The sequence below is a fragment of the Leucoraja erinacea genome, chromosome 11 (assembly GCF_028641065.1).
Source record: "Leucoraja erinacea ecotype New England chromosome 11, Leri_hhj_1, whole genome shotgun sequence".
Classification (NCBI taxonomy): Eukaryota; Metazoa; Chordata; class Chondrichthyes; order Rajiformes; family Rajidae; genus Leucoraja; species Leucoraja erinaceus.
The window spans coordinates 51,877,610-51,902,556 of NC_073387.1; the positions used below are offsets into that span (position 1 = coordinate 51,877,610).

General features: G+C 43.8%; 1 protein-coding gene across 8 annotated transcripts in view; it reads right to left on the minus strand.

The window, feature by feature from the left end:
• LOC129701809 (rap guanine nucleotide exchange factor 6-like) overlaps positions 1-24,947 on the minus strand; it is a 286,480-nt gene that overhangs the window by 199,893 nt on the left and 61,640 nt on the right. For all 8 annotated transcript variants that reach the window (XM_055643264.1, XM_055643261.1, XM_055643263.1 and 5 more), the window contains exons 2-4: positions 12,380-12,450; positions 10,616-10,672; positions 8,304-8,387 (exon numbers count right to left, since the gene is read on the minus strand). In XM_055643264.1, the coding sequence (XP_055499239.1) occupies positions 8,304-8,387; positions 10,616-10,672; positions 12,380-12,450 (212 nt within the window). The remainder of the gene's footprint in view (positions 1-8,303; positions 8,388-10,615; positions 10,673-12,379; positions 12,451-24,947) is intronic.

A 24,947-nucleotide genomic window follows, 5' to 3' on the forward strand; every position in this document is an offset into this window, starting at 1 on the left:
CAATCTCAGGGGGGCAGCAACCGGCGGCAGGACCGCTCATAGAGCGCTCCGCTATCCCCGACACCGAGCCAAGCCCAGTCCCGCTAATGCCTGAACGGAGGACAGGGAAAAAATCCACCAGAAAATCTAACCGGCCAGTAATTTCCGATTCGTTGGAGGGGGACATGTCTCCACCTAAACGGAGGAGAGACAGCCGCCTGAGCTGCATACAACAGCTCTTGGAGCAGATGCTCCAGCTGGATACGCAGAAAGAGCGTTCTCGCGGAGGAAGGTCAGGCACCTCCTCCACAGTGTCTTGTGCACTGCCCTCTGCTCCCTCATTACTGGAGGCTAGCATTGGTGACCAGGGCTGGGCTGGTCTGGAACAGGGGCTGGCAGACGAGTTCGGGAGTATGCAAGGGGTGCAGGAGCAGGAAGAGCTGCTGGGTGTGGTGGACCGCTATGTAGCAACCCCATGTGCTGGAAGACCGCTGGATCCAAGATTGGCGGCCAGCATCAATCATCTGTCAAATAAGCCCTTGCAGGAGAAGGTGCTTTCTGAGGAGCTAGAACTCTACACAGCACCAGAGAACTGTGAGGCCCTCAGAGTGAAGAGTGTGAACAGCCAAATCTGGGGGCATGTGGGGTCACACATCCGTAACCATGAACTAAAGCTACAGCGGATCCTAAGGCTCCTGACGTTGGCCATCACAGCCTTTGCTCGTTCTGTGGAAAGCACGGAGATGGATACCTGCCAGCAGGATGTGCTGGCATTGATGTGCAACACGCAGTTTGAGATCAATAATCTCTGGCGGGAAATCATAAGACCTGCCCTCAATCCCAAATTTGCTGGGTTGTGCAGAGCCCCAGCTGCAGAGACGGACGTTCTGTTATTTGGAAAAGAACTCAACAAGAAACTGAGGGACATGGAGGAAGCAGCGAAAACTTTCGGCCTCATGAGGGCAGGCCCCGGGACGAGCAAACCAAGACCTACAATACCCAAGCGGCAGCACCCCACGGCATCCACCAGTCGACGTCCTCAATATGGGACTGGTGAAAGCTCGGAGACCGCATTTTATCCCCAAAGATCTTTTTTAGATCAGGGCCCAGAGCGGACCCCATGGAAAATGCGCCACCCCCCAACATCGCCAGCACGTCAGACAAACAAAGTCTTCAAGCACATGAGGAAACAGAAGAAACGCCAATAACCATGGAGGTAGGTGGGTCTGGTTCCTGCCAGCATATAGAGAATAAGGGTGCTTTACTAACAGGGGGGAGATTACACTTGTTTAAAGAAGCATGGGGTACGGTCACGAGTGACAAGTATATACTCCAGCATTAGTGGATCTAAAATACAGTTCATGTCAGAAAAAACGCCGCCAGTTCAACATTGGCCCCAAAGGGTATTTTCTCCCTCCGTCAAAGAGAAACGCGAGGGACAAGCTGAACTGGTGAGACTTATCACAAAGGGGGTCATCGAAAAGACCAAACATGAACCTTTGGAATTTGTATCAAATATATTCACTAAAACCAAAAAGGATGGTGGATGTCGCATCATGATTGATTTAACATCACTAAATAAGTTTGTTAAGTATATACATTTCAAAATGGAGACATTTGTTACTGCCAAACAACTGATTTCCAAAGGATACTTCATGGTAAGCATTGATCTTAAAGATGCTTACTATCTAATACCCATACACAAGGATCATTGCAGATACCTAAAATTTATCTGGTTGGGGCAGCTGTGGCAGTACAAAGCATTGCCCAATGGGCTAACTTCAGCCCCAAGATTATTCACCAAAATATTGAAACCAGCCATGGCAATACTAAGAAAACAAAAACATATTGTCATGGCATATCTGGATGATATTCTGATAGTAGGGAAAACGATGGAATTGGCTGTGGCAGCAGTATCAGCTACAAAACAGCTCCTCGAAACTCTGGGGTTCGTCCTACATCCAGATAAATCTAAGTTGAAGCCATCCACTACCATGGACTACCTGGGCTTCACAATTAACTCAGTCCATATGACTGTTACCTTGCCGAAGGCAAAAATGGTTGCATTAGCACAATCATGCAACAATTTAATGGTCAACAAACGACCAACTATCCGACAAGTAGCAAGAGCAAGAGCAAGTGGCTCGAAGGGCCGAATGGCCTACTCCTGCACCTAATTTCTATGTTTCTATGTTTCTAAGAGTGATTGGGAAAATGGTAGCAGCATTTCCGGCTACACAATTCGGACCTTTGCACTATCAAAATTTACAAAGAGCAAAGGTACAGGCACTAAAACGACATGTAGGTCACTGTGATCGCGTCATGGAATTACCCACTGAAGCAATATCAGAGCTACAGTGGTGGGCAAAAAATGTTTGGCATAGTTTCAGCCCTATTATCATCACTAACCCTACTTTAGTTCTTCAAACAGATGCCAGTGCTCAAGGCTGGGGAGCAACTAACTCCATATCCAGCACAGGTGGTAGATGGACTAACCTAGAGTCATCATTACTACTTACACTGGGCATTAACTACCTAGAGATGTTGGGCGCCTTTTATGGTTTAAAAGCATATGTATCTAATATGCAGCACTTGTAGGTTCGGTTACAAATTGATAATACTATGGTGGTGGCTTATATTAACCACATGGGCGGCATAAAATCATTATCATGCGACAAATTGGTCAACATGATTTGGCAATGGTGGGTCGAAAGACATATTTGGCTATCAGCTACTTATCTACCAGGTAAGCTAAACACAGTGGCAGACACCAGGTCACGCAAATTCAATGATAACATCGAATGGATGTTAAACCCTAAAGTATTTGCTAAAATTATTAAGCAACATGGAACGCCAGATATCGATTTATTTGCATCAAGACTAAATCACCAGTTACCTATGTATGTCGCTTGGGAACCAGAACCAGAGGCAGCAGCGGTAGATGCCTTCATGCTGGATTGCGGAAATTTCTTCTTCTATGCTTTCCCCCCCTTCTGCCTCATCAGTCGGGTACTTCGCAAAATACAAATGGACTCTGCTTCTGGAATTTTGATGGTGCCCGACTGGCCTACACAGCCATGGTTCCCAGTTCTGCATGACATGATGGTTGAGTCACCAGTGGTCTTTCCCAGTGATCCAGGATTATTAACTCACCCAGTATCAGGCATAAGCCACCCATGCCATGAGAAAATTAAACTCCTGGGTTGCAGGTTTTGAACAGACCTTACCTGGAACTGGGATTGTCTGAACGAACCATCACCACCATGTCGGCATCCCTACGAACATCCACCAAGAGGCAGTACTTAACCAGCATAAAAAAATGGGAGAAGTACTGCCTGGAAACAGGGACAACGTATGCAACAGCCACAGCCACCGACGTACTGGAGTTCCTGGCCCATCTACACCATGATGAAGGGATCAGCTACAGTGCCATCAACACAGTGTGCTTTCTGCTTATCTCAAACCAGCAGGACAACAGGTGATGGGATCCCATCCACTGGTGGTAAAACCGATGAAGGGTATTTATAATATCAAGCCCCCTAAACCCAGGTATACCCATATTTGGGATATCAGTGTGGTCCTGACATACCTCAGGGAATGGCCACCAGCCAGATCCCTCGGCCTCAAGCAAGCTACATTAAAGACGCTCATGTTGATGGCACTTGTATCCGCTCAGAGGGTCCAGTCACTACACAAGTTGAGGCTGGACAACATGGTGACCACCCCAGATCAGATCACATTCATCATACAGAATCTGGTGAAACAAAGCAGGCCAGGAACAGCTAATCCAGTAGTGGTATTCCGGGGCCTACCCACCAGAGCCACGGTTGTGTGTCGTGACCCATCTACAAAATTACATAGACATGACCCACAATATCAGAGCGAGTGAAAAAGCGTTATGGGTCAGCCACAAGAAACCTCATGGCCGGGTAACGAGCTAAACCATTTCAAGATGGCTCAAACAGGTACTGAAGGCTGCTGGAATAGATACTAATACATTTAAATCTCATCCCACTAGGGCAGCATCTACATCAACGGCCGAGAGAATGGACGTACCGGTTGACCATATTCTGAATACAGCAGGATGGTCGTGGGAAACGACATTCAGAACTTTTTATAATAAGCCGTTGATGAAACCTGATTTATTTGCAGAAAAAATATTACAAGCTGCAAATATTTAATTTAAGCCCGGGGGTGCAAATTATTTTTTGTTATTGTTAATAAATACCTTTTTGTTTCTTGAAAAACAGATTCATTGGTTGATTACGATAACACTTCCTCCCTCAAGAACTTTGGCAGTGAGTGAAATAAAACTGTTACACGGTTTGAGATCACAGAGCTTTGAAGTCTTCACGTAGTCACTCACGTGACTCCGAAGTAAAATAGTAAGATTAAACGAGAACTTACCAGTTTGAAGTTTGATCTGTATTTTATGAGGAGTTACGATAAGGGATTACGTGCCCTCCGCTCCCACCCTCATTATATGGATCAAACTAATAATTGATGTCTCCTTTTCTTTACTATGTTTACTTCAAATAACTGTGTCTATCTGTGATTCCACACCGCTGCTTGGAAGTATGCCGCGCCTGCGCACTGAGCGGGTTCTTCACGTAATCCCTCATCGTAACACCTCATAAAATACAGATCAATCTTCAAACTGGTAAGTTCTCATTTAATCTTACTATTTTAACTTACTAATGAGGTCCTTGAACATTTCCCTGGGTTTCAATGTTTCTTTTATCCTTTTAGAGAAGGAAAGTCCCCATACAATCTAGCTTCACCTTGTTCACAACCAGGAACCCAACTCTCAGGGAATCCTAATCATATCAAAGATAGACACAAAATGCTGGAGTAACTCAATGGACAAGCAGCATCTCCAGTTAGAAGGAATGGGTGATGTTTCAGGTCGAGACTTTTCTTCAGCCTCAGCTCAGTCTGATGGAAGTCTCAGCCCAAAACGTCACCCATTCTATCCAGAGATGCTGCCTGTCCCACTCAGTTACTCCAACATTTTGTAGTCTATCTTTGTGTAAACCAGCATCTGCAGTTCCTTCCTACTCATGTCAAAATACATTGTAAAAGTCACAATACTTCAAAATTGACCAATATTTCAGAACAATAGTTTTCCATCTACCTCCTTGATGTAGTAGAACAGTTTCACAGAAATCGATTCCAATGACGTAAATTACCCAATCTAACCTCAAAATACAGAAGTGAGTAGAACCTTTTAAAAGCAGGTTTCCACAGAACAACTACTCTTCCCCTATCACATGCGTTTAAAAAAAATAACAGCAATGAGAATTTGCCATGCATTGCATTCCTGGATAAAGTGCTGTGCAGAGCAGAAAAGCTCTGCTGGAGTAATAGTGGGACACTCCAATTGACCTCAACAATCCTTCACTTAAGAAAGGGAACGGAAGGTAAAGGAACAAAGTCATCTAGAGTTCTACATCCTGATTACTCAGATAAGAGGCACCTCAAGTAAATTATCAACCAGATAGTTATAGCTTATATATAGCAGTAGATTATACATTGATTAAATGCCCATAATCAAAAAGTGCTATTGGCAGTATTTATGTGGCCTCCTTTATATCGGAAAGACCAAGTGCCAATTGTTCCGCCGAATACTTGCACCAAGTCCTGCTGGATCTCCGGGTTCTTGGTTCTTGGTTTCTTGATCCTCCAAAATATTCCAAATGAAATTTAAACTGGAGGTGGTGAAGGGAGGGCTTAAGCCAGAAAGAGTTATTGGGAAGAAAGAGCTACCTTAAATTTAGTTGCATCTGGTTGGGTAACTATAGTTGGGTGGAGATTATTCCATGCTTTAATTGTGCGGGGGAAGAACGAATTGCTGTACACATCTGTCTTTGTAGCTGGGATCACAAATTGGATCGAATGCCCTCGTCTGCTCCTAATTGGTTTGGGTTTGGTGAAGGTCTTGTAGTCTATGTCGAGCTGACCATTTAACATTTTGTAAAAACAGGTCAAACGGTGAGCTTCACGTCTGTCTTGGAGAGGGTTCCACCCCAGAGTATTCAGAAGTTTGGTGATACGCGCTTCTCTCTCTCTCATAGATGTTAGTAACAAATCGTGCTGCCTGTTTTTGGACACGTTCGATGGAAGAAATGTTTTTATTTGTGTATGGGTCCCATGCTGCAACTGCGTAGTCCAAATGAGGTCTAATGAGGGTGACATATAGCTTCTCTTTGACTGAAGTCGAACAATGATGAAAGTTGCGCCTCAGAAAGTTTAGGACACCTGTTGCTTTCACCGTTGCATGATGAGTCTGACCATTCCAACGCAGATCATTCTGCAATTTGATGCCAGGATACTTGGTTTGTTTGGATTCTTCATGGGTGGTACCAAGTATATTGTAAGATGTTTCGCCTGGATTCCCCTTTCTGGTGACATGCACAGTTTCACATTTGGAAAGGGTTGCTAATCGCTTTAACACGCCTTCCCATACTAACCTTTCTGACATGGGTGTTGACATTGCCAGAGAGAGGCAACATACCAACTGAAGGAACAGCACCACATACTCGCTTAGGTAGCTAACAACCTAACAGCAAGAACATTGAATTCTACAATTTTAGGTACCTAACCTACAAACACCTCTTCTCTCCCCCCCCTCCCCCACTTTTCTCCCTTCTTCCCTGAGCCCACCTGGAAGCACACCCACTTATCCCTTTCTCCATCCCCCTGCTTCCTTCTACCTAAATTCCCTCTCTTGACCACATTTCTCACCGCTTCTATCCTTATCTCACTTTTTAATTTATTTTAATTTTGTCAAATTTGATTAATGTCAGAATAATCACCAAATGATGACACTCAAAAAATTATACACAAGAGCAGTTGGATTAGATGCATAATTCAATGGAAGACAATGATGAAAAGGAAAATAAATGGGTTACAAAAATTACATTACATGTTCTAGGTTCCTGACCTAAGGCATGAAAATATAGTTAAACAATTTACTGAATCAAAAGAGAGTGAAGCAAATTGCATGGCTCCAAGTTGTTCAAAGCATCATAACGTACTGAATAATTAAAAGTGTATGCAACATGCAGATAATTGCCTTTTCGATGTTCATAAGATCTATAGATCTGTGGGAGCTTGGTTATGATGACCAAAGATAGCTTCCCGACACATTGTTTAGATTTTTATTGCTTGAACCTATGCAAAATTCCAGTGCAAGTGCAAACTGAATAACAGAAGTTATTTTGGGGCAAAATAGTAAACATAATTTAACCAAAGCCTTTGGAGGTGTGGGAAAATTAATCAGTCATTAATAGACTTACAAGACCATTTGCATGGATTAATATTATTGCCTCCAGCCATTTTTATTTTAGGACATGTTTCATGTTTCTCATTTACCTCACATCATATTTACCACAAAATTTCAAATAAATCAAGTTGCAAGGTGGGAGATACGTTGCAATTATCGTTAAAGATTAAAAACAAATTATTTCAGTTCCAGTAGCAGTCCACTATATTCTTTAATCCTCCGCCCATTTGGAATACAGAGCTTTTTCACTACTGAGTATGATACAAAGTTTCCACATTACTATAAGTATAAAAAATTAACTTAACGATTAAAAATTAACTTAACTTTTAATCGTGTTTCTCGTTTTTTTTTATTGGTTCACTTCCATATGCTTACACTTCCACATTAGTGGTTGACTCCACCAGTTGCCTCTGTTCAGGTGCAACACAGGATATCTTAGGACCACAGTATGTGATTTGCCCAATTAATTAATGGAAAAATTAGAGTTTATATGCCCACAATTTTTTTTAATCAGTGTTCCTTGCAAGTGCAAATCCACATTAAAGGCATCCAATGGAGGCAGACTACTTTCATTGAATCTCCCCACACCACACAACAATTGAGTAATGCAAATAAAAACTGGTAACACTTTATGCATTATTTCACCTCGAACATTAGCAAATAAGAAGAGGGAATCCATGTCAATATTGACATCTGGTAATTGTTTAAGAAGGAACTGCAGATGTTGGAAAATCAAAGGTAGACAAAAAATACTGGAGAAACACAGCGGGTGAGGCAGCATCTATGGAGCGAAGGAAATAGAAACATAGAAAATAGGTGTAGGAGGAGGCCATTCGGCCCTTTGAGCCAGCACTGCCATTCATGGTGATCATGGCTGATTGTCCCCTATCAATAATGCAAAAATGGACCTTCTGTATATGTTGTGAAGGATATCAATGAATATTTCAAAATCGTAGGAATACACATGCTCCTCTCTGTCATTTGAGGTTTGAAATTCTAACTTTTACCATCTGTACAAAGAAAAAAAAAGATAAATTACCTGCAACATGGCAGAAACATCGATTCTTTGATAAATACACATCCCGAAAGGAGAATATACCAGCAGGTTGCAATGCTGTCAGGGCTAATCAAAAAGAGGAAAACATAAAGTAAAATGTACTAAACATAAAAAGGCAAAAAAAGATGCAATCAGACAGAATCATTAAAAGATCCCCAACACTATTGCACCATTACTGTATAGGAATGAAATGGCAACTACCCACCTGTGTGCATTCCACAGTACTTCCAGTATGACATCAACAACCTCACTTGTAGTGTACACTACATTTAGAACAAGGTTTTTGGAGTATTTTTCCGTATCTATTTTATTCCTTCATTGGATGCCTCGCAACAACAGTCTGTCTGTCCCCTCTCTGTTTTTATTATTTTAAGTATGTTTTAAAAGTATGTTTTAGTGTTTCTTGGTTTGTTTTATGTGGGGGTGGGGGTGGGAATTGGGGGAAACTTTTATCAATCACTTACCTCGACGGACGTGCGATTTTTCTCCGTATCACATTTCCGTCCCCCCTGCAGCCTAACAACGTGGAGTGGTGCGGCTTTTTCGCGCTTCAAGCCGCAGGAACGCGAACTTTAACATCAAAGGAGCCTGCAATCCTTTGCTGAGGATTGCCTGTGAAAGAGCTCCAACCGCGGGGCCTGTGGACTTTAACACCGTGAAGCCCGCGGTCTCTAGTGAGAAGAGGCCGACTCGGGAGCTCCATGCAACGGAGTGTTTCATTCCGTCCCGAAACCGGAGTTTCGATCATCCCGACGCGAGGGCTTCAGACATCGGACCATCGGCAGCGGCGGGTTCAACAGACCCGACCACGAGTGAACAAAGAGGAAGACGATTGAACTTTATTATCATCCCACACAGTGAGGAATGTGGATTCCGCTGTGTTGGATGATTATGTTAAATTTTATTTTATGTGCCTGTGTGTATTGCTGCTTTTTACTTAGTATGGCTGGATGGTAACTCAAATATCAGTACCTTAATTGGTACGTGTGACAATAAATTCGAACTTGAACTTGGCAACATTTGTTTTTCCTTAACCCTTCCTTGAATTGAGCAATTTGTGCACTATTTAAAATTACAATGAGAGCGAACTACTTTAGTGAACCAAGTATGAGACAAACTGGGAGAGGACAGCGGTTTTCCTTCAGACACATTAGGGAACATGATGGGTTTTTACAGCAGTGTTATAATTTCATTTTCTTTTTATGAGATCATTCAAATTTAAATTCTCTAGCAGTCACCCATGCCTTAAAGTCAATACCACCATTTCTATGGTTACTAATATGGTAACTACTATGGTACTGCACTCCCAAGTCAATCTCCAGGAAAGTCTGCAATCTTTCACATTCTTGCAACAAATTGCCTTAAAATTAATATTATGAAGAAATATTTCCATTGCAGAACACTGACATAATTAAAACTAAAGTCCCAACTTTGTTTATTCAACTATTAGGCTATAACTCACATTCTTTACTGTTATCAACTCAATTTACCAGACACTAAGGACTGAAAATACAAATTACGGTGAACAAAAACACTAGCAACGTTAAAAGAATCCCTCGTGTAGTGATACAAAACTTCCCCACTAGCCTTGGATGATAATCCAAGAATAGGTTTAAAAGAAATTGGGACCAAGGGAATGCTGGGCAGTAATAATAATAATAATAATAATACATTTTATTTGTGGGCGCCTTTCAAAAGTCTCAAGGACACCTTACAGAAATGAACAAGAGTAAAACAAACATATAATCGGAATAAAATAAATAATAAAGACATCACCAATACACAAATTAAAGACAGAATTCGATCCAAAGCCAAAAAATCAAATAACACAATGTGAACTCATAAGATCATAAGTGATAGGAGCAGAATTAGGTCATTCGCCCATCAAGTCTCTACCACATTTCTCTCTCCCTCCTAACCCCATCCTCCTGTCTTCTCCCCATAACCTCTAACACCCAAGCTACTGAGTTGCTTATTTACAGACCACTGTGATTCCACAATGAGGGAAGTGGACTGCTAGATTTATCGCTTCTATACCTTTACATCCATTGTTGTTTCAAGATCAAAATTTCCTTAATCATTCACCAAACCACATGGGGAAGAGTAACTTACATTGAAATAGTAGCTTTTATCAGAGAATATTAAATAATTCAGCATTATTTGCACCACAAAAACAAAACTAATGAGTGTTTCTACAAGAACACGAGGTATCACTACAACATAGAAGTAAATCTTGAGTTTAAAACGGACATGAAACTTATTGAATGAAGTAACGTGTCATTACAAATACTTACTAGAATAAGACTGCATTGGCATCATGTTTTTCATAACGTACTGTCATGCACATCAATCTGAAAGACAGGCATTCACACAGCAAAGGTTTACAAACTATTTTCATGGATTCACTGCAACTAGTTGATAATATTTATAGAGCTACACAACATATAAACAGGCCCTTCGGTCTAACTCATCCATGCTGACCAAGTTGCCCCATTGAGTTAGTCTCATTTGTCTGTTCCTAGTCAATATTGCTCCAAACCTTTTCTATCCATCTACGTGTCCAAGGTATTTTAAATGTTCAAATTGTACCCTCCGCTTCCACTTTCTTTGGACTTTCTTTAATAAAGGCACATTAGCTACACTCCAGTCTTCTAGCACCTCACCCACCACTATCAAGGGTACAAATATCTCTGCTAGAGGCCTCACAATTTCTTCCCTAGCTTGCCACAATGTCATAGGACCTAAATGTTCTTGCTCTATAACAGGAAATTACATTTTAAACACCATAATTTAAATGATAAATTATTTCAAACTAAGCCAAGTCAATAACAGAGGATGTCCTAAAAGTTACTGATGAATAAAATACAATTTTTGTTTCTGATGGTAGTTCATTTATATATTTCAGAACTAGTAATCATAGGTAAAACCTAGGTATCCAAGACCTAGAAATACCCAACCTGGAAGAAAATAACAAACAGCTGACCAATAAGAATGATCCAATTTACTAAAAGAACCATTTAGGTCACTTCTATTACCTCAGAAGGAACTAGATAGATTCTCAGCACTACATTTGGGATTTTTCAAACTACCCCCAGATATAATTTTTCTGATGCTTGTGAAAACAAATGTTTAAAAAAATCCACAGATTGGGACTTTTTAAATATAAACCTTTGGGTTAATATAATCGGTCACAGCAGCACCATTAGATTGTTGAACTTGTAAATCAATTTCCACATCAATATGCCAACCCGAAACGTCAACTATTCAAGTTAATCAAGGATGCTGCCTGACCCACTGAGTTACTCCAGCACTGTGCCTTATTCTAATCATTTTCTGAATCTGCTTTGTTAATAGTAAAACTTGAAGGTCATAAAAACAATTTCAACCACATTGATTGGTGTATGAATGTACCATGCCAAAGATAATATAACCGTAACCATGGGGTTCCTGTAACATTAGTGGATCTCTGAGAGCAAGGCAATTATTAAAAGAAGCAAATCAGTTACCCCGACCTTTCTAATTTAATCAGATGTCACTGAATTCTATGGGTACTTGGCTGGTAAGTAGCCTCCCACACACTCAGTGCACGGTGAGAATGCAGGAAAAAACAACAATCCATTGAAAGCTGGATACACGTACGTTAAATAAGTTAGCTGTAAACACTGTAGGAAGGAACTGCAGATGATGTTTAAACCGAAGATAGACACAAAAATCTGAAGTAACTCAGCAGGCCAGGCAGCATCTCTGGAGAGAAGGAATGGGTGACATTTCGGGTCGAGACTCTCGTGTTATTCTTACCAAATTTCAATGAGACCAGGGTGTCATTTTTCTTATACGTAGCAGTATTTCCAAAAATTCTATGGCCCTAACTATGCTACCTCCATCATCCTCAATTTTCTCTGACATTTCTCTCTATCCTTCTTTACATTCCATCCAATGTCCTTTAACAATCTATCAAACCAAGTATAAAGAGATGTGGTTGGAGTTAACTGAGACATAGAACTTGAACGGCAAAAAGCCAGCACATTTAATATTTTTGTTAAAACGTTAATGTTTACCTGAGCGTGTGTTCTCGCAAATTAGAAAGTACATCCATCCCATGGAGGTGAGAGTAAATGATTTGTAAATCCTGTATAAAAAAAAAACACAGTTCAAGTACAAATTCCAACATAATCTTCAAAACATTCACTTTTAAGGAAGAACAGTCATGCCATGCCATGACATAAGTTTTCAAGCACAAAATAAAAGTCACAAAATACCCACTGTACAATTCTCCTAAATTACTCCAATGTTTGGTTACATTTTACCCCATTAAATAAATTTAGTCAAGGTGAAAAAGACATGGCTCTGTAGTTATGCACCTGTAGTGCTTATAAACACACAACACATAAAGGTAGACAAAAATGCTGGAAAAACTCAGCGGGTGAGGCAGCATCTATGGAGTGAAGGAAATAGGCAACATTTCAGGTCGAGACCCTTCTTCAGACTGATGTGAGGGTGGGGAGGGGGGGCTGGGGGCTGGGGGCGGAAAGAAGAAAGGAAGAGGCGGAGACAGTGGGCTGAGGGAGAGCTGGGAAGGGGAGGAGAAAGCCGGGACTACCTGAAATTGGAGAAGTCAATGTTCATGCCACTGGGGTGTAAATTGTCCAAGCAAAATATCAGGTGCTGCTCCTCCAATTTACCGGGGGCTTCACTGTGGCCATGGAGGAGGCCCAGGACAGAAAGGTCAGATTCGGAATGAGAGGGGGAGTTGAAGTGCTGAGCCAGGTGGCGAAAATGTAGGAGGATTATTTGTTGTATGTGACGGCTGGTAGGGTGGAAGATGAGTACAAGGTTTACGGGGTACAGGGTTTACGGGGTATAGAAGAGACCCTGGAGAGAGCCTCATCTATAGTAGAAGAGGGGAACTCGCGTTCCCTGAAGAATGAGGACATCTCCGATGCCCTGGTGTGGAACGCCTCATCCTGGGTGCAGATGCGGCGTAGACGGAGGAATTGGGAGTAGGGGATGGAGTCCTTACAGGAAGCAGGGTGGGAAGAAGTGTAGTCCAGATAGCCATGGGAGTCAGTGGGTTTATAGTAGATGTCGGTCAGTAGTCTATCCCCTGCGATGGAGATAATGAGGTCTGGACATGGTAGGGAAATGTTGGAAATGGTCCAGGCGTATTTCAGTGCCGCTGACCACTGACCAACGTCGGGAGACCTGGGTTCGATCCCGACTATGGCTGCTGTCTGTACGGAGTTTGTACGTTCTCCCCGTGACCAAGTGGGTTTTCTCCGAGGTCTTCGGTTTCCTCCCACATGCCAAAGACATACAGGTATATAGGTTAATTGGCTTGGTGTATGTGTAAAGTATCCCTAGGGTGTGTAGGATAGTGTTAAAGTTGAGGGATCACTGGTCGGTGCGGACTCGGTGGGCCGAAGGGCATGTTTCCACTATGTATCTCTAAACGAAATAAACTAAACTAATAACAATAATAAAGCTACTTTATTGAAAACAATGGTCGATAAAAGAACATCTCAAAAGTCATACCCCTAGTACATGGTGTTCTAGCAACACCATGGAGAGAATAGACTAGCACGTCGGTTGCTGGAAGTAAACTGCCAGGCCAACCAAGGTGATATGTTCTTTGATGGTCCAGTAATTTCCCACATGCGTTCTTCATGAAAGTTCAATGCTGATGCAGAAACTAGTAATTCCCTGGATTTACTCTCAGATCCTGCTTCAGGCAAGTTAGCATTTAAAAGGAGATTTAACAACTGTGAGAAAGATTATTTTTTTAATATAATTTCTGTTTACTAAAGTATGGTTTTAATTTTTCTATTTAAATTATTTTTCATTTCACTTTTTAATTTGTGTTTAAAATTGAAATAAATCAAAATTTATCTTAGACAGGTAAATTGTAGGGAAAGTGGCACTAAGCAATTTAGTTAACACGGACGACTTGGTGCATGCTGTACAGCTCTATAATTCTATGACTTTAAATGTTTATTTTAAATGGATAAGTAACAAGTCAATTCAGAAGCTTTGGAAAATGCTGGCATCAGTGACAGATGGCAAATCAGGGAGTGTGCCATTGCTGTTACGGTATTTCCAGAAGACAGGTGGCAGAGACTGTTCTAGCCTGCCCATGTATCAAAGTTAAGGCCCTGTCCCACTTTCCCGAGTTACTCACGAACTCTCCCGAGTTTTCCCCTTGATTCGAACTTGGGGAATGTCGGTAGCGAGCTCGTAGGAGTCCATAGATGTTTTGTAGCGGATCGTAATGCCAGCCGTAGGAACTTGGGGCATCAGGTAAGTCTGAACGTTTTTTCAACATGTTGAAAAATGTCCACGAGATAAAAAAAACAGCCCCGAGTACCTACGAATTACTATTACCGTAGTTCTCCAAGAGCATCAAGGGAAAAACTTAGGAGAGTTTGTGAGTAACTCCGGAAAGTGGGACAGGGCCTTTACATTGTGCAAGGCCTTGATGCACTGTGACCTTTGATGCTCTAGATGTGTAATGATATCTACGATCAAGATTATCCTCCCAGATGCAAAGAAATAAAAACACGCATAATCCAGTGGCAAGTGCAGGCACATCTTCACAAAATTCTGCCCAATAAATTAGAAAGATGGTCAGCTCCAAACTGAGAACCAGCTTAATCTGTCACCAGTTGAACATCCTGTTAAACACTCACTGCAGTCCTGCCAAATTTTGAATGTATTCTTTAAGGTCTTAGTCAGAGTGGTTGCTAGTTCTGACATATCCCACTGAAACTACTTAAATATCCAAATGATATCACTGTTACAGTTTACCACTTTCTACCGCCTCCTAAGTTCTTGAGCATTCAAATTTGTGTCTGCGTTGCCCTCCACTATTTGTGTAAAATACCTTGACTAAGTATTTTCGTGGCTTTAAAGTCTTTGGGATATGAAATGACACAATGAAAATCCAAGTGTTTTTTTCATCCATTTCTAAATGCTCATTGAGAACCTGGAACACACTGTCAGGGGTGGTGGTTGGCGGGTGGGGGCGCTGCACTGGCAGCAGCCCTGTCAGCAGCGTGTTAGTCTTTTCAACTTTTTTTATTTTTTTAGTATGTCTTAAAGTCTGTTTTTAGTGTTTCTTAGTGTGTTTTGTGTGGGGGGTGGTGTGGGGGGGTAAGGGGGAAACCGTTTCGGCCGCCTCCTCCATGGAGAGGCGACTTTTTCCAGGTCGCCTCCCCCGTGGCCTAACAGCGAGGATCGGCGCGGCCTTTCCCGGAGACGCGCCCGGGGCTCGGGGCTCCGGCGGCGGGTGCAGCGTGGACTGTCAGCACGGAGCTGGGGCTCGCTGGAGGGGAGCGCTCCGTTCCGTTGGCCCGCAGCAGACGGCAGCCTGAAGCCGCGGTCTGCACAGCTCCAGCTGGCGCGGCGTCTACAGCCCGGGATCCCTCGTGGGGGACCCGGGGGGAAGAAGAAGCTTCCACCGCCGGCCCGCGGCCAACTTCTACCGCGGGTCCGGTATGGACTTACATCACCCCTGGAGGGGAGCTTCGACCGCCGGCCCTGCAGACTGCGGTGCTTACGGCTGCGACGTGGAGGGAACTTTAAATCTTCGGCCACCGGCCTGCGGCCTACACCAACTAAAAGCCGCGGTCTCCGGTGGGGAGGAGCCGACTCTGGACTTACCTGGACTTGTACCTTGTCCTTTTACCATCTGGACGCCCGCAGCAACGGCTGCGGAGGGTTGAGGTCCCGACCACGGGGGGAAATGGAGGAGGACTGGCCAAATTGTGTGCCTTCCACCACAGTGATGAATGCTGTGGTGGATGTTTATGTTAAAAATTTATTGTGTTTTTGTGTGTGCCCTTTATCATTGTATCGCTGCTGACGTATCATTTCACTTGCACTTTTTGTGCAATGTGACAAATAAACCGTTGTATTGTATTGGTTGAAGCAGGTACTTTAGTTGCATTTAAAAGACTACACGGATATGTAGGAAATTGAGGGATATCAGTTGCATGTATGTGCATTATGTGCAGGTAGATAGTGGTTTTGGCATCATGTTCGGCACAGACATTGCGGGCTGAAGGGCCTGTTTTTGTACTGTCCTATGTCCTGGACCCACTCTATGAACTTATAGTAGGAATTTAATCACCTCAGCTGCTGTGACAGCTGTTTGCAGCAAAGAATAAAATCGTCACAATGCCAATTTGCTCACATGTAAAGCACAACACAAATTAATTAACATGGCTACTCCATGTATTGGTTTGAAATAGCTAAGTACTAACATCTTAAATGATAGAGAAATTGAAACAAATATTCAATATTCAATGGAATTCAGAGAACCACAAGAACTATGGTGCACAACAAGATGGATCCAGCTTACATGGGGACTCAAAGTCAGCAACAAGAGTCAAGAGTGTTTAATTGTCATATGTACTGGTAACAAAGCAATATTATTTACAAGCCTGTAAACACACTAACACATGTATAATCTAATCAAAAATACAATAAATTAATAACCATATTACCCGATAACCATAATAGCGCATAAACCAAAGTCTGCAGTGCAACCCAAGACACAGTCCATAGATGTTCATGGTTAATAGAGATCCTCAATGTTAGCTCCTGATCACCTGCACAAAGTTATAGCTAACAACATTGATTCTACAACCTATGATGCCAATAAATATTTCTGGATAGGAAAACCAAACTAGTGCTAAAGCATTTCATTCAAATCAGTGTAGAGTCTTAAAATTGTATGCAGTGAATAATACGTTTCAACCTGTTATATTATAGGGAGTTTCACTTTCTGCTAAAGTCCAGACCAGAGGTTGTCAAGATGGATGAACCTTGTACATGTTCGATATCTATAAGGCTTTCAGGGATGAGGTGAGAGGCTCAATGCAAGGGAACTGTGATAGAGTCTGAATAAAAGCCAAAATCAGGGGCTATCTGTGGCAACAACCTAGTAATGTACCTTAATGCCCATTACCCCCGTTTTGAACAGGCAAACAAGGGGCGCCCATCAGTCCCATATATCTTGCTGGCTCTGTCCCATGCATCTCGGTGGTGTGCAGTGGTCAGATCTGCTTTTACAAGAGCAAACTCTCAGAAAGCAGCTGTCAGCTTTAACCATTCACTTCAGCAGTCCAGTGTCCCTCATGAATCTACCATCACTCCAGTCCCCAAGAAAAGTGAAAATGAACTGTCTTGATTACTACCCAGCAGCTCGAACATTGACCATAGTGAAGCGGTTTGAAAGATTGGTAATGGCCCACATTTGCACCAGACTTCCACATAATCTAGAAGGAGAGGGAGGTCGGGGAGCCAGGGACAGAGAGCGAGAGGGGAGCGAGATAAAATTTTGGGATCAATGATTGCATCAGCAGCAATGAGTAGAATGTTCTGAAAACAAAAAAATACCCATCAAGGCACTGTATTGTACCAAAAGCTCAACGCTGCAAGAAATTACCTACATAATGTGTTATTTTTGGAGCTAAAATAAAGATTAAAATCAAATCGGGCAACAATGGAATTTCCTCCTCACATCATTTAACATGCAACTGCAAATAGCTGTTTGTGCTCACAAATGAAAAACATTCCTTTTAGTCCAGCTTAAGTGGTCCCACGTTAGCTGTTTTTTTTTAAATAAACCACTTCAGCTAAAAGCAACCGCTAGGTACACAAAATGTGAAGTACACACACACACACTAATTAAATCTAGAGGAGGTGTAACGAAAAGACTAAGTGTTAGGCACAAGCAAACTTCCTAAACCTCACCCACATAGCTGCTGTTTCCTTGCAATGTGATCATGGAGTGTCTCGCCAAGTGTTATCCAATGTGAACAAAGAAGACAACCACCAAACTACAAAGTTAGACACAAAGTGCTGGAGTAACTCAGTGGGTCAGACAGCATCTCTGAACAAATAGGATGTGTTTTGCATCGGGACCCTTCTTCTAGCTCTATTCCCCAACATCATGGAAGTGATTCCCTTTCATAAGAATTCTAAACTCTAGACGACAGGAATAAGCCTGGTTAGGCGCATGGTGGTTGAAGGGAATTAACTTTCTGCATCTTCTGTTGCACCATAGTTAGTAAAGCATTTATTTTTATCAATACATCTGTCCTTGCCACTGTTGACTAGTTCCTCACACAAGCATGAAGACATGAAGCACAATGTGCCAACCAACTGGCCAAAGATTTGCATGAAATCGCACTATTATTCCACCTTTATCTTGCACTCGTATTTTGGTTTTTGACACTGAAAATTACAGTGCAGGCATGAGAATCCCATTCAATAGTCAATGGCCCAAAAGGAACAGTTAACAAGCATTTTTTTTTAAAATAATTAGGTTTAGAAGTTAATGATGCAGTACTTGAATTCTGCCAGAAAAAAAGTAAATACATAAAACAGAACCTGCTGACAATCTCTATAAAGAACAATTGAGCAAAATACAGCTGATAATTCTGATCAGCTATTCACGATCTGCAAAGACAAGTTGTTTAGTTTTTAGATTAGTTTAGGGATAGAGCATTGAAACAGGCCTTCGGCCCATCAAATCCACACCGACCATCCGTCACCCATTCACACTAATTTTATATTATCCCATTTTCTCATCCACTCCCTATACACGAGGGTCAATTTACAAAGGGCTTACATACCTGCACAGCTTGGGATGTGGGAGGAAAACAGAGCACATGGAAGGACCCATGCGATCACAGGGAGAACTCCACACGGACAGCACCCAAGTTCAGGAATCGCTTCTTCCCCACTGCCACCAGGCTAGTAAACTCGGCTCGGACAAAACTCTGAACATTAATAGCCCATTATCTGTTTATTTGCACCATCAGTTTATTTATTCATATATATATTTATATAATGGTATATGGACACACAGATCTGTTCTGTATTCATGCCTACTATGTTCTGGTGTGCTGAAGCAAAGCAAGAATTTAATTGTCCTATCTGGAACACATGACAATAAACTCTCTTGAACTTGAACCCGGGTCATAGAAACATAGAAACATAGAAATTAGGTGCAGGAGTAGGCCATTCGGCCCTTCGAGCCTGCACCGCCATTCAATATGATCATGGCTGATCATTCAACTCAGTATCCCGTACCTGCCTTCTCTCCATACCCCCTGATCCCCTTAGCCACAAGGGCCACATCTAACTCCCTCTTAAATATAGCCAATGAAGTGGCCTCAACTACCCTCTGTGGCAGAGAGTTCCAGAGATTCACCACTCTCTGCGTGAAAAAAGTTCTTTGGTGTATTGAGGATATCAAGCCGACCAGCTGCACCACTGTGGCCCCCAATCAATTGGTGTTTTATAACCAACGAGACCATGTGTGGACCCTTTGGGCCTGTCCCCAACGCAATATTCCACCACTCATCCATAGCCCCTAGCTGCGCAGGCGCGGCTGACGGGTTCCCGTTGCGACGCCAGAGATCCCCGTTGTGACACGAGTCGTGGCAACCCTCCCCCAACCGCGCAGGCGCAGCCAGCAAGTGGGAGCGCGACTGCGACTGCGACTTTTTTTACGTGTAAAATGGCAATTTGTAAAATATAAGATCAATGTAAATGCATCTCACTCTCCCTATTCCCCTCCTCCATTATCTGCTTCCTCTGCTCACCCCCTCGCTCCCCTACTCTCTCTTCCACCTCCCCTCCTCCATTACCTTGTATACTCCCTCCCCCTCTTCTTCACCCTCCCTCTTCTTTCCCCTTTCCTCCTCCCCCCCACTCCCTTCTTCACCTCTCCATCCCTCCCCCTTCCCCTCAGTCACTTCCTCCCTCCATAACCCCCCTCCTCTCCCTCTATCCTCCTCCTCCCCCACTCCTGACCTCCCCCTATCCCACCCCCCACTCTCCCTCACTTCCCCATCTGCACTCCTCTCCCCCTATTACCCACTCCCTACCTCCCACACTCACCCCCTCCCTCCCTCCTCACCTCCCCCCCACTTTCCCCTCCTCTTCCTCAATCCCCCCATTCTCCCTCCTCGCCTCCCCCAAGATCTTGATGTAAACCACTGACGTCCCCACTTTCTCCAGCACGTCGGCGATGAAGTTGTATTAAGGTGGGGGCTGTCGGGGGGGAAGAGGCCGAGCGGCCTGGAGCCGGGGGAAGGAGAGGCCGAGGCTGCGGCCTAGTCCTTGCCCGGGACCCCGCTCCTCTCCCACCCCGCGGGCCCGGAGCAGCAGCGCCTCCACCCCCAGACCCAGCCTCAGTCGCCGGCGTGGCCTCTCCCCGCCGCTGAACCCCGCAACGGCTCCAACCCCAGCCCAGGGACGGGGGGGGCAGAAATTAAGTTAAAATTAATAATGTGAAGAGAGGACCCGTGGAGGCGTTTGTAAAATGGAACAAAACTTACCTGTGGAGCCGTTGGGTCCCCGTTGTGAGGGCAGGCAAGTACAAGCAAAATGGGGAATCTGAAAATCTGAAAAGGCGCCAACTGCGCTGGCGCGGCTGGATGTGACACACACCGGAACCCTCCCCCAACTGCACGGGCGGCAAGTGGGGGCGACATTTTAAGTTCAGTTTAAAATGTTAAATAAATGTCAATAACTTGTAAAATATAACATCAATCTGAACGAAAATTGCTGCTGCACATCTCAGGACAATGGTGAGTAAAGTGGGCCTAAAATTGGCACACTATCATGTGCTGTTTTTGCGCAGTTTTGGAAACAAATATAGGTACAAATATATAGAGGTACAAATTATATAGGTACAAACAAGATGAAAGTTATGGTAATATATAGATTACATACTTTGAGTACACTGTGGTAACATTAAAAATTAGCTTAATCAGGTAACGATTTCATGGAGGTGGCCAGACTTTGACACAAAAATGAAGGAAAGACCCTTTGGCACGCCCCGAGTCCACACTGAGCACTAACCAGCCTTTTACAATAATCCTACATTATTCCCCATTCTTTACTCTCCAAAGATTCTTATTGTCCTCATGACATTCTACCACCCATTATTAGGGACAATTCAGTGGCCAATTAACTTATCAACTCCCCAGATCTTCAGAACGAGGGAGGAAACCAGAGAACACGGAAGAATTCACGTGGTCGCAAAGACAAAGTGCTAATTTCACGCGCACCATCCAAGATCAGGATTGACCCCATGTCTCAGCGGTTGTGAGGCAGCATGTCAACGCACTGATCTGGTGTGCCAACCTAGGAGTTATTTTTACCAAAAAAAATTAAGATCATGGCAACGCAAGCAGTATTCCTCACTGATGTCCCAAAGATCCCCTCAAAAACTGACCCCTCTAGAATGTTGCTTTTAAGTTAATACTATTTGCATATATTGATCACCAACAAGAAATATCTTTGCACTGTCATTAGAACTACCACACCAAATCACACACCATCTTGACTTGAGCACATAGTTAAGGTCTTTCACCATCATCAGATCAGTATTCTGGATTCTCCAACCCAACTCCATTGTAGAACACCATAACAACAAGGGCATTAGCAGTTCAGCAAAGCCCCACAGTACTTTCCGGACAGTTTAACAGGAAAAACACATTAACGCTGGCATCATTCAAATCATAATAGTATACATAGACATGAAGAAAAGCATTATGCTTGTATTCAATAGCTTTTTTCTCATCTCCACATAATAATCAATTCATACATACATTGACATTATTCTGCTGTATCCACCTTAACATTCTGGAAAAATATTTTTTAACCTATACAAACAAAATGGCTTAAATCTGAAGCAAAGATGTTAATGTAAATAGCATGACCTAGTGGCAATAGTAAGTATTTTGAGTTCCGGTGTAGTGAGAATTTTGATTCAGATAGCCAGAGACAATAAGGTCCTATCTATTCCCAATAAACAGGACATTTGTCTCCTCAATCCTGTTCCAACGTTCAAATTATAAATATGCACCTAAGTACAGGTGTCTCCAGCTAAAGAACAAGTTTAGTTTAGGTTATACAAACACAAAATGCTAGAGTAACTCAGCGGGACAGGTAGCATCTATGGAGAGAAGGAATGGGTGGGTTGCAGGACAAAACCCTTATGCAAACCCTTTTTCAGACTTTTGTGTCTACCTTCGATTTAAACCAGCATCTGCATTTTTTCCTACAGTTTATACAGACTATTTACACAAATCAAAATAAGTTGATTTTACTTCGGAGTCACGTGAGTGACTACGTGAAGAACCCCGCTTACGACGCATGCGTGGCATATATCGCATACACGCATTGCACGAGTCAGACATGGGAGAGGACGTCTCCCTAGAGGTAAATGTAAAGGAGCAGGTAAGAGACTGCAAATTTTTGACCACTTACCTTGCAGGTAGGAAACTGCAGGATGAAGAAGCTGCGGGAAAGCTGGAGGGGAGAACCGCGGAGACAGCGGGCAGCCAGCAACATCAGCAGCAGCCGACGGCACGCGAATCCTCCGGAGAGGAAACAGCTGTGCCCGACGTCGCTCCCCGCACCGGCAAGATTCACTGCTGCCGGGCGGGAAGCGAAGCAACAAGTCCCGGGTTGGATGCAGTCGCTAGCGGCATCGGAGCCGATTGAAGCGGCTGGAGGACCGGGGCGAGCGACCAGTACCGTGAGTACGGGGTTGGTCAGAGGGGTTGAAGCCCTACGAGCAGCCGCGGGTGGCCTATGCTTGGGGCATTTCTGCAGGTTTTTACCGCTGCAGACGACCACGAGGGACCAGTGCTGTAAGCACCAGTGTCGGTCCCAGCGGCTAGAACGAGCAGCCGGGAGCGGCCAGTGCTGGGGGCATTGGTGCTCGTTTTAACGGCTGCAGAAGACCGCGAGGGACCAGTGCTGTAAGCACCAGTGTCGGTCCCAGCGGCTAGAACGAGCAGCCGGCAGCGGCCAGTGCTGGGGGCATTGGTGCTGGGTTTAACGGCTGCAGAAGACCGCGAGGGACCAGTGCTGTAAGCACCAGTGTCGGTCCCAGCGGCGAGAGCGAGCAGCCAGGAGCGGCCAGTGTGCTGAGGGCATTGGTGCCGGTTTGACCGGCTGCAGAACAACCACGAGGGACCAGTGCGTGAGCACCGGGGGCGGTTCCAATGGTTGGAATTAACAGGTTAGTTGCACTGCATTCTGAATTTCTAGGAATGGACAGAGTAACGCGAAGGAAGGCTGCGGAGAAGGTGCAGGAAGTAAGTCAGGAGGCACAGGAGTCTCGGATGGAGAGCTGTGCCTGACTTATTCCCGCGTCGGCAAAATCAACTTCTCGGCCGGGCGGGAAGGCAAAGAGAAAACTACATTACTGTGAAAGTGATGTGGATTTGGAGCAGTCACTGGATAAAACCTACCAGTACCGGAGCAGGGAGCTGGAAAGCCGGTACGAGTGGCTGCAGGATGATCAGTCGCCAGCAGGTGCCCGTGAGTACTGGGACTGCAAGGAGCGGCATAGTTATATCGGGCGGCCGGGAGCAACCAGTGCCCGTAGGCATGGGGACCGGCTGCGGGAAATACCGCGTGCGACTAGTGCCCGAGAGCACCAAGGTCGGCAGGAGCGGTCCGATATATTAAAGCACCCGCGATCGACTAGTGCCCGAGAGCATGTAAGTCGGCTGGAGCGGTTGCTGGAGGAAATTCTCCACAGTTGCAGGCTCCGGGATTGGAGGATAGCCACAGTGGGCAAAAAAAAAATATATAATATATATATATATATAATATGTCCCACAGCAGTTTCCCATAAGGGCTGCATGAAATATCAGACGCCTCTGAGGAGGGTATTGAAGGTCTGACTGGGTCAGAATCTGAGCAGGTGATGGAGCCACCTTCCCCTATTGAAGGGGAGAAAAACAAGTTGCTGGACATGGTGGGCCAGTACTTCCAACAAGAACAAACTGGGAAGGATCTCGAGGCCAGGATGGCTGCCAGTGTTAATAAAGACATCACTGCGAAAGTGATGTGGAGAAACAGCCTCCGGATAATACTTACCGATACCGGAGTGAGGATGAGCAGCTGCAAGATATAGGCAGCCAGCAGCGGCCACTTTTGTGGAGCTGGGAAACTGACGAGTGGCTGCAGCAGGTTCGGCCGTCAGTGACATGGTGAGGGTTGGCCGGGACGACCACTGTGGAAGATGCGAAAGCCTCTACTTCAGCATCTACCCCAACCTCAACCTCAAGGCCCTCCACAACCACGAATGAAACCAAGAAAATAACTCAGTTACCACCGATAACCATGGAGGTAGGTGAATCTGGGGCTCCAGAATTAATAGGGAGCACGGAAGTTGGAGGGACATTGCAACTTCATTTGGAAGCATGGTGTAATATAACTATGGACAGATATATTCTTAGCAGTATTAAGGGATATCTGATAGAGTTTCTACACAAACAAAACCTTCCAGTACAATATACACCGGACAGAATATACATGCTTACTAAATGGGAACAAGCTAAAGCCCACATAGAACTACAAAGATTATTCACTAAAGGGGTAATTGAACAAACCAAACCTGAACAACAGGAATTTGTCTCAAACATATTTATTAGAAATAAGAAAGATGGGGGTTGCCGTATTATTATTGATTTATCAACGCTTCACAATGTTGTGCAATATGTTCATTTTAAAATGGATACTTTTAGCACTGCTAAAGAGTTAGTTTCAGCAGGCTACTTTATGGCAAGTATTGATCTTAAAGATGCT